The sequence below is a fragment of the Sparus aurata genome, chromosome 15 (genome assembly GCF_900880675.1).
Source record: "Sparus aurata chromosome 15, fSpaAur1.1, whole genome shotgun sequence".
NCBI lineage: Eukaryota > Metazoa > Chordata > Actinopteri > Spariformes > Sparidae > Sparus > Sparus aurata.
In genome coordinates, this window is record NC_044201.1 from 22,619,483 (window position 1) to 22,630,273 (window position 10,791).

The 10,791-nt window shown below is 41.6% G+C and overlaps 1 protein-coding gene across 2 annotated transcripts in view; it reads left to right on the forward strand.

Moving 5' to 3' along the window:
- Positions 1-10,738, forward strand: part of fmn2a (formin 2a) — a 48,778-nt gene extending 38,040 nt beyond the window's left edge. For both annotated transcript variants that reach the window (XM_030440926.1, XM_030440927.1), the window contains 4 exons: positions 5,003-5,054; positions 6,001-6,150; positions 8,967-9,051; positions 9,239-10,738. In XM_030440926.1, the coding sequence (XP_030296786.1) occupies positions 5,003-5,054; positions 6,001-6,150; positions 8,967-9,051; positions 9,239-9,265 (314 nt within the window). In that variant the 3' untranslated portion in view covers positions 9,266-10,738. The remainder of the gene's footprint in view (positions 1-5,002; positions 5,055-6,000; positions 6,151-8,966; positions 9,052-9,238) is intronic.
- Positions 10,739-10,791: the final 53 nt, after the last annotated feature.

Consider the following 10,791-nt stretch of genomic DNA (forward strand, 5'->3'; position numbering starts at 1 on the left):
ATTTATAACAAATGCAATCATACATAAATTAAATACTGTACTTTTATTTTTACTTTTGTTACTTAAGTACATTTACCTATCAGATAATTACTTTTGATATTTGCAATGTGTATAAATCAGCCACATAACAAATTCATACTCAAAATGAAAGCGGGCAGCATATCACCAGAGTTACTGCTAACTGTAGCTGCCATTAGCTTGTTAGCTTGGTTAGCTGTGCAGCTAGCGATTAGGGCTGGGAGCCCGGGACAAGGGGAGTGTTAGTGTGCACATCACTAGCTCAGAAGCTATCCCCAGACTGATTAAAATATGTGGCTTTTAAACTTTTACTAAAGTATAACTTTTGGATACTTTTTACAACACTGACAAAAGTTGTAGAGATATATTCCACCAAAACACACAAAAAGGCCACAACTCAATGAAAACTCTTGTGCCCATTGAAGTTGAGATATTTCATTGGAGAAGTAAAAACGTTGACCTGCTGGAGAGGCTCGATTAAATCAAGGTATCACCAAAGTAATCAAGATTCGTCCTGATATGTACCAGATTTCAAAGCCACCCAGTAGTTGCTGAAATATTTCAGTGTGGACTAAAGCGGTAGACCAACCGGCTGACAGACTGACGTTGCCATCCCTGTTTGGATTTTCCTGTAGACACCACAAGACCAAACCGAAGACGGATACAACTTCAGTTAGAAAGTGGGCTAACAGCTACTGCTACATTTTCATTCCAGATATTGTTACTGCAAAATCCCCTAAAAATGCAGTCGTGTTTGTCCGTCACCAGACGTCATCCTGTCTCGCTTTCCTCTCCATAATTGGACATCTACGGTGGAATAATATTGGGATATTGTGGTCCACTTCAAAGGTGTAAGACTCCGTTTGTTATGCCTGCTTTAGAAATAACAAGCCAAATGTCATTCTCTACGTAGCGTCGGCTTCGACCCTTGCTACATTCAGTTGACTGTGACCAATCTTTCTGAAGGACCCGGCTCACAGGCCTCTCTCCCGACTGCTTTTGTATTCAGATGAGAGTTTAATATATAGCATATGTTCTTCCGTGGTAATGCTCACTGTCCATTTTAAAGGAAGTCTGCAGATGAAAGCATCTCTCCCATTTCCACCTCTCCCCCTCTCCTTTTCCTTTCTCTCTCTCTGTGTTTGAGAGAAATATGGGAGCTCTCTCTTTGATGCAAATGACGAGGTTTTTCCCTCTGCGAGCAGAATGTAAGCACCGTAACATGGACATGTGACTCAGAAGGCTCCAGACGAGATTCTTGGGGTTCCTCCACTGCGGCGGTGAAAAAAAAAGAAAAAAAAAAAAGAACAACAGCCAAATGTCTTATTTTTGTTATTTCTGTAATTTCTAAAAAGCCCGGGGTTAAACTGTTTCTGGCTCCACAGTTTAAACCGCTTTTGTTTATTTTCTGACCATGAAACTAACCACAGAATAACAGTGGGAGCGGACTTGTTGGAGCTTGGCTGTTTGGTCTAGCTCGATTTTCCCCGCTCGCTTCACAAATTCTCATGCATGCAGACCTTTGATGGAGTCACTGTGACTAGCGAGAGAGCACCGGCCATGTGATAATCTGTTTCTGATGGACATGAAGATTAGTAACACTGATGTCAAACTCCCCCCTCGCTTTTCTAGCGGCTACAACTCCGCCGCTCATGCTTATGTGTACCGAGTTATGTGAAAAATCAAAGGGAATATCAACGTGTTGATCTTCACCACATGATGTAATAGCAGGACGGACATCTTTGGATAATTTTCTCTTTTTATTTGGTTGTAATTACCAGCTTTATTAGTTTCATTATCGGGCTCCAAAATGCAAAATTGTCTTCATCTTTCAGCAATAAAGTCAGCACATAAGAAGACAATTTTAAGGGGCAGTTCACACAAAAATCAAAAATACGTAATTTTCCTCTTAGCTGTAGCGCTCTATATCCATCGTGATTGTTTTGTTGCGAGTTGCCAAGATTTCCGAAATATCGGCCGCAGAGAGAGAGTAGCCCGCTCTCAGAAACAATGGAACTACAAGACACTCGGCTTGTTGTGTTCACCAAAAAATACATTTGAAAAACTCAGCAGCAACATCTATTTTCAGAAATCATGACCCGGGTCACTCAAGACCACCCACAGATCCACAGCTAACCAAGGTAGCTGACGTAAGGGCAGAAACACGGTCCATGCAAGTACTCGATGTAAAAATGACAACATCTGGCGCTCCTGGTACAAATGTGCATCTTCAGTGAAAATACTTATACGTGCACTCTTAGGCGCAGGTGGAGGTGGAGGCAACCCGGTGTGTCTCCTACAGAAGCGATATAGAGGTTACCAGAGCTTCTCCATGGCCGAGGGGCAAACGTCCTTTTCCGGTGTGTTCATGTGCATTAAGGCTGAACTCTCAAAAACTTGGCAATTAGCACCAAAACAATCTAGATGGATAAATAGGACTACATGTATTTTTGTTCTTTGGGTGAACTGCGCTTTTTAATTTTTAGCCACACTGAATTGTTTAGGTTCAGGGAAATGTCAGAATTGATATATTTTAATTGTTATTCACTGTTTCTAAAAATAAAAATAGATTCAGCGCAGATTCGATAGCAGACTCGTCCATGTCAGTGATGTAGTAATTGGTCTGCGACAGCTTTGATTACGGATGAAAGATGCTTCTCGCGAGCCCTGTTCGCATTTTTATCAATTTGTCATCATTTATAGATGAGCCTTCAGCACGGGGAGACACGATTGTGGCCCGCAGAGGGATTTAAACACAAAGGAATGGTGAAGCTGGTCTCAGCGGGTTCGTCTGAGATTTTTGAGATGTGGCTCTGGCTTCAATTACATGTTTGCAACCAGATATTCCCTGGATGAGAGCAGGACACAGAACTGTGCCAGGAAAGATTCTCTGTCCCATCTACTGTCATGTCTGTCTTGGAAAAGCCACGCGGAGAGTTCGGGTCACTTCTGACAGTTGAAAGCAGCAGCAGCTTGCAGATAATTGGCCTTGAGTGGACAGAGAAGCTGTCTGAGGGAGAATTTATAGTCTAACCTTTTGTCACACGGCAGCACAGTGAAGACGTAGACGGAGAAAAAAAACAGCTGGATTGACTCTACCGCTACTCCCTTATATTTGAAAATGGATCTGAAATGTGATAAGTAGTAACCTGCGGCATTTTTCCTCAGTGAGGCTGTCACATTTCACTGCTGCTGTCTTATAACATCATTCATAACACAGTCAAAATGATCCTGATGGCCCACCGAGATAAGTGTTGTGGCCTGCGCTGGAAATATCTCCTAATGTGCACCATGGTGTTCAACTCTCACACTGTAAAAAGTCATTCAGGAACTACTAATCTGCTTTCATTAACTTATATACAGAAGTTTTGAGTATAACAGAACAGGTGCAAGTCTCCTGACTAAAGTAATGAGTCGTATGAATAGAGATTACATAGTTCAATCAACTAATTGAAATACGAATTTTCGAATTTGTTGTATTCATTGTTTGATAGTTGAAACCCTTTTTCATAATTTGACTTACAATGTGATGTAAGCCTGCTGTGATCTTTTCATTCTTACAATAATAAAACCATTGCTAACCATGATGAAGCTTGGTAGTGAATTTAGTCAATTTCTAAAACAGACTTTTTGGGAGAAAAAATCTGAGAGCAGTTGTTCCTTCTCTAACTCTGAGGGAATGCAAAAGTGAATCAAATGTGTTGGCAGTGTGACAGAACAGCTTTTGATTCAATCTAATATCTTAGGGTTTATGAAGGTGCTACATAAAGTTTGGTTAACGGTACAGAAGGCCACTCTTGAGAAAGACAGTTGAATTCTGAGTCAACATTTCAACAGTTGATTTCTGAGTCTCACTGCCTCAGGCCATCAAATACCCAAATACTGAATCACCTTTCTTACCTTTAACTTAGATTTTAGTTTCACAAGAAGACTCAAAAAAGACTTTGACCAACTGTAGTTATTCAACCTAAGTTAACATGGAAATACACAACTTTTTCCCCCCTTGTTGTGTTTCCTTTTAGTATTATGTCAACGAACATGGCAACGGCTCGCAGCCTGGCTACTACTGTCTAAAGCAAAAAACAACCGTGAGAATCCCAATCTGACCTCGTAACATCGATCGCACTTCTGTGAAAAGGGAGAGTTAAAAACCTGGTTGTATAAACAGTAGGCAGGTTTTGTTACAACCGATCTAGAAGAAAGAATGGCGGTCTCAAGTCCTCAAGGGAAAGCACATCAACTGGTGAACAGACCTCGAAACAACATTGGCTCAACATAGCTCAGCTTCTATCACATCACTCTCCTCTTCACCTTCTTTGTCTCCTCCATCATCTTATCTCGCCGTGTGGAGTGTAAACAGTTATTCAAGTTGTACCACCGTTACATGCGGAGAGCGACCGGAGGGGAGAAACAATGCCTCTTTCTGTCGCACAATGGCAGAAGCATTTGACCTTCGTCTTTGTGTGAAAAAAAATCGAGGCTTGTGTGCAGACAAGACCAGCGAAATGAAAGAGAGGCTTACAGGTAACCAGTCTATACGTGGCGGTGTCATCTTTCTACATGCCTGTTGCCGCGTTTACCGTAACTCAAATCTATATGGCAGCGGATGCAACGGCCCACAGTTATTTACAGTGCAGTTTTCTTACCATCCCTGCGTCTCTATCACTCTCTCACACCTCTCTCGCACACACACAAAGTCATCCATCTCCATCTGAGGTAACTCGGGACAATGAGGCACTTGTCCCGCCATCTGCAGCGCTCATTTGTCAGTTGTGCAACAGCGGAGAATCCGACACTTAATAACCCGTCGGTACGGTGCTGACCTTGGAGATGGCTGTTGATTTTAAGTAATGGTGACATGTGCGATCCCGCTAAATTGCATCGGAGGTACGAAAAAAATATATTTTTGGATGTTACAGGAAATCCTGTATTCTTCTTAACCCTGATCTTAATCCTGTATTTATTTATGCTTTGTCTCTTACAGCCAAAACCGAACTGGAAACACAAGAGAAGCAGCTGGCAGACACTCAGAAGATGTAAGAGAATATTTACACATTTTTTTCCGAGAGCCTCTTCGCCTGTAAAATAAACACTTTTTTTTTTTTCATCGCTTTTTTTGCTCCTTTTCCCGGCGCGTCGAAGCGGCGATCAAAAAGTTGTGAATTTGAAAGTAAAGGCATCGCAGGGAAAAAAAACGCAATCCAATACAGTTTGAAGTGCTACGCTCTCTCGCTGCGGTGGGGAAACACAATCTCGCTGCTTTGTCAATATTTAGGACTCCTGGTTGCTTCAGTTACATGGAAGGTGCAGGCCATCATGCCAGGCCCTCAGCAGACGGGAGGCCCCCTGTGCGGTGTCTGCGTTGTTTATCTAAGCGGAGCGAGAGTAGACAGCCTTGGCTCCAGGCTTCTGTTACTGCTGGCTAGGAATGTGTTCCTATAGCACACTCCAAACAAAGAGACCCCAACCTGTCCACTGTATTGATCCACTGCGGACGGCCACCACATTTAACACTTCAACGTGTCATCCGCTGCCACACGCGTCCTTTTTTTCTATGTGTCGGACATCTTTTTTTCTTTTCCCCTTCCCCTCTTTCCTCGCCGGTGCTTACATACAGCTTCCATAGAGGCTTATGCACATTAGAGAGAGGAGTGACAAGGCTAAACACTGTGTATGAGGTGTATAAGAGTTTTATTTATCCCGGGAAGTTAATCTGTCGGGGTCAGAATACCACTACACTGCTTCCCTAGCGGTAAATCCGTCCTCTGAACTGCACAGTCATCATTGGTTTGTGTTTTTTTTTCCGCGTTACTCTGCCATTAAATCTGTGAAAAAAAGGCATATTATTTCAAGATTAACTTTCATATTTTGCATATTTGCTCAGCACGGCCGGGTTTCACAACAGTCAGTGTGGGTTTCTCTAATCTCATGGTGTAATAGTTTGGTCTTGGGTAAAGTAATGTTTTTGTTCTCTGTCCTCAGCTTCTTGGAGTTGAGCGTGTCCTTCTCGGTTAAACCCAAGGCGGGCGAGAAAGAAGTCTCTCCCAACACTTTCTTCTCCATTTGGCACGAGTTTTCCACCGATTTCAAAGAGCAGTGGAAGAAGCAGAATAAGCTGATGTTACAGGAACGGTGAGAATATGATATTATACTTGAAACATAGGCCTTCTGCTGACAGGACACTTGAACCCATTGTCCTGAAATCCAACCCGCCCGAGATATCGGGGTCTCTTTTCTTTTTTGTGTCTTTGGGAAGAGTACGCCACGATCTGACCTTTTAAATGTCATTACAGATACACCAGTGTTCCTATGTTAAGAATTCTCCCCAAGCGCAAGTTTCCGAACCATTAATAACTTGCAGTACATCTCGTGTTCACCGGAGATCATATCAGATTCATTCAAATTCATGAAGGGAAAAGAGGTTAAATGACCCAAATCTTCGTCCTCACCCCAGTAATGAAAAGAACACATGCAGCATCCAGTTAGCTTCCAGTGGTTTGATGAATATGAAGATACTGTTGAGTATGTCAACAAAAAGCAAATTGGTCCATTATGCCAAATGAAGATTGAATTGTGATATGTATTTGCAAGAGAAGCAAAATGTCACAAGCTTTGCTTGTTCAGTAGGAAAGAATGAAAATAAATTTGAAAGCATTAACTCTTTGCCCTATGCCATCGGCAAACACCCCAGTTCTCTCTCCGCTGGTTTCCTCTGAGACTCAATTGGGTCGACAGATATTAATCCTCACCTGTATGGACATGCAAACATTCAGCACTGGCACACACAGTGCCAATGTACTGAGGAGAGGCGATCTGTGCCTGCTGGTATAAAATGTTCAACTCAATAAATACATGCCAATCGTTTGTCTGTGTAAAAGTCCAGTGTGTAGGATGTGGGGGCTCTATTGGCAGAGGTGGGATATCATTTTCACAATTATAATTTCATTAGTGTATAATTACCTCAAACAAAAAATCGCTGTGTTTGTGTTACCATAGAATGAGCCATATATCTACAGAGGAAGTCCTCTTCCACGCAGTCCACCATGTTGCACCGCCATGTTTCTACAGATGCTCGGAACAAGTGAGCTAATCACTGGATCTTAAAATTTAGAAGGAGCTCACATATATTTCACTATAAATGCCATAATATTGTCTTTTTTGAAGCCTTATTCAGTCTGTTTCCCAGGGACGGTGCATATTAATAAACATCGCTGTAAATATGAGAGAATTATTAGTTTTGTTTTACTTCAAGAATACAATATATCACAAAATATAATGAATGAATCACTTAAGATATCTAGTTAGTTTCCCAACCTGTGACCCCTGTCCTTCAGGTTTAGTTTTCTGGGGAAACGTAACAATATACAGTATTATCTACATGTATGGATAATACCCATCCTTTCCCTCCCTACCAGGGGCAGATAAAACAAGGGACGTTCAGTGGGTTGCAATCTGCAACTGATCGCTAGATGCCACTGAATCCTACGCCAGAGCCAGAGGTGGCAAAAGACCACACATCCTTTACTTAAAGGGATATTCCGGTGTAAATTTAATCCATGGTCTAACACACCGTGAAACTGTGTTAGACTCCCTCTCGAGAGATCAAGTTAGCAGACCGCTAATTTACGGATTTTTATCAACCTCAGAAACGACCGCACGACAACAGTACACCACAGTATATGGATCCAAATATAAACCACCATCAAAAAGCCACAAATAATGCTCAGAACAGCACCAAACTTCAGCAACAGTACAAATAGGGTCTCAGCACATAGTCTGGGGCATCTAACCCCTGCTAGCTTAGCTGGATTTGTACTGAAAAGCTGACAAAATGTACCACTCTTCTGCAGCAGCTTCCTGTTGACGGGAAGTGTCATTATGACTCCATGGAAAAGCAATCAAAGTTCATATGTGTCTTACCTGCCAGTTTATAACAGTTATTATCGAGAGCGGACAGGGAAAAGAATGGAATTGGGCATTTCTAACTGCACTCGGTAATCGTCGCGTCATGACTTCCCCGACCCGGAAGCTTATGGAGGAGAGTTGAAATCTGTTTTTAGCTTCACAGTAGAAATCCAGCTAAGCTAGCGGAGGTTAGATGCTCCAGACTATGTGCTGAGACCCTATTTGTACTGTTGCTGAAGTTTGGTGCTGTTCTGAGCATTATTTGTGGCTTTTTGGTGGCGGTTTATAGTTGGATCCATTTACGGTCGTTTCTGAGGATGCTAAAGCTACGTGAGCTAGCGCTCTGCAAACTTTATCTCTTGAGGGGGGGTCCTACTCGGTGTCACGGTGTGTTAGAACATGGATTAAATTTACACCGGAATATCCCTTTAAGTAGAGTTACAGATACTTGCATAAAAACAGACTCTGGTAAAACTAGAAGTACTGATTCTGAAATGTAAGAAGTCTCCCTCTGAAGGACATTTCTTTCGACCTCTTCTGTGCAAAGCTCACTGAACCTGAGCCTTTGTCCCACTCCACATTCGAGTTTCCCTCTCTGTCCGTTTCCATCTTGTCACGTCTTTCACATCATGTCGTCTTACTAAGTCTGCAGTGAGATGCGCTGACGGGTTGAAATCAGTCTTGAGATGTTGGGAGCGCAGCGTGATAAAATGACGCCAAAGTGAATGCATTAAAAATAAAGTAGCAAGCCTTTCTCGAAAAATGGACCTTCATAGCACAAATGAGCGGCAACACTGCTGGCTCTCGTCATGCAGTAGTAAACTAGACTGAGTCATATCAAACCATGAGGACTGGCCGTTTGACAAACCGAGATCATTGTGTCCAAATACCACATGGCCATAATCTGGATGTTCCAAGCTGGAATATTGATTCTGTGTTTTGTTTTGTTTTTAATGGTGAAATAGTGAATTTCAACAGTGTGAATGAGTGTGTTTCGAAAGGAAAACTGATAATTTATACAAGCCTTTTTTTTTTTTTTTCAGGGTCAAAATGGCTGAAGAGTGCTTCAAACAGGCCGCCAGGGAGAAGGCGTCCTACAATGTGAAACCCAAACATGCGACTGGAATAGTACGTCTTCACACCTCTCGGTCTTATCTGTGCTTTTTTTATGTGTTCTGGCTCTGTTTCTTACCAACACTTAGCAGGGTGTTGAAGCAACAACACTTCTGGCTCCTTCAGTAACATACCCAAGATGAATGCCAGTGCTGCCAGCTGTAAATAACTCAGACCCATTTTTTCTTTCTTTATTCCACAGAAAGCAAAGCTGGGTCAGAAGATCTGAAGCAGAGAATGGAAAAATTATCATCGCCAAGCTTGTTGCACAACCTCTGTTTGTACAATCTGACAATGACTCATCAGTCACTTTTACAACATTTATTTGCTTCCAGTGTTTGTTTTCAATTGATTTTAGACCTGTTTGTATATTGTGAGTTGGTTCAAAGTGGATTTTATATTGTTTTAAAAGCAGGATGAAATATTATGTTCTCAGCCACCCTTTGATAGCACTTTTGCATAATTGAGTGAAACATTGCCATGAAAAGACGAACATGAGCTGAGGTGATTGAACGCAGTTGAGTCGTTTGCCAGGAAATGCCCGCCAGAGTCTGACATGTGTAGCAACACTTCAGTACATCCGAACCTTGTCAGTATTTAAAAAGCCATATGTAGCCTATTTTGTTGTTTTTACCCAGGTTTAGTTTACCAGGAAGGCGTGAACACTTCTTCTTCTTTATATCTCCCTGAAAAGTGACAAGCACAGACTTTTTTAACGTTTCTATACCAGAACAGAAAAGTGCCTTATAGCACAGTGGAGAGGTCGAATCAGTGCTGTAGAACAGAGCGCACATCAGAGACATATCATGTGTAATTAAATGTTACGTGTAAAAAGGAAAAATACATTTTACATGGGCTAAAACACGACTCATTTAATTTTCTTATTAGTTTCATTGAGAGTGTCTCAGAGGCTAGTCACAATTATATGTGTGTTTTTACATTCGGAACGACGTCTTGTGTTTTCTTCATCAAAAACATCATGCACACCCGAGTGGTGTGATCCAATATGGACCTGCTATTGTTTAATTCAGTCATATTGTCAACTTGCTTTATGTTTTAAAGTGTAACTCTGCCAATTTTACACATTTAAAGTGTGCTTACAAGTCTTGGAGAATACTATTGCGTAAAAAAAAATAGTGTAACATATTTTGTGGCTCCAGAGACAGCTGCATGTAATCTGATAAACTGCCTCCAGTGATGTCACTCACAGTGGCTTGTTGCATTGTGGGTAATGTAGGCACCAGGTTTTGAAAAGAAAGAGGAATGTGTGAAATTAAAAAGGCGATATCTCCGGTTCATCAGATTTTGAGCAGTTGTTTTTAAACCGTCCATTATGCAGATTGCTTATCAATAACTGGCGCCTAAATTACCCACAATGCAACTTGTGGTGCCATCACTTTAGGCACTTTATCAGATTAAATGCAGCTTCCTCTGGAGCCGCGAAAGGTTTATGCTGCTTTGCACAGATGCAGTAAAACTCGCAGAGGCTTTGAAATACATTTGAATGTGTTGGTGGAGTTTCCCTTTAAGCAGAATTCTACGCAGTTAGTTTTCCTACTTTACATGAGTGTGTCAACTCCCGTAGGTCAATGGAGCAATAGGATCATGTGATGTGACGTTCATGTGCAATATTGAATTCCCCTTGACCGTGAAAAAATATATTTATTGAATAAAAAGAAATGACATAAATTTGTAATAGAAATTCTGCTGTTGTTGATTTTCTGTTTATTTGTTCAACCATGATATGAAGTCAGA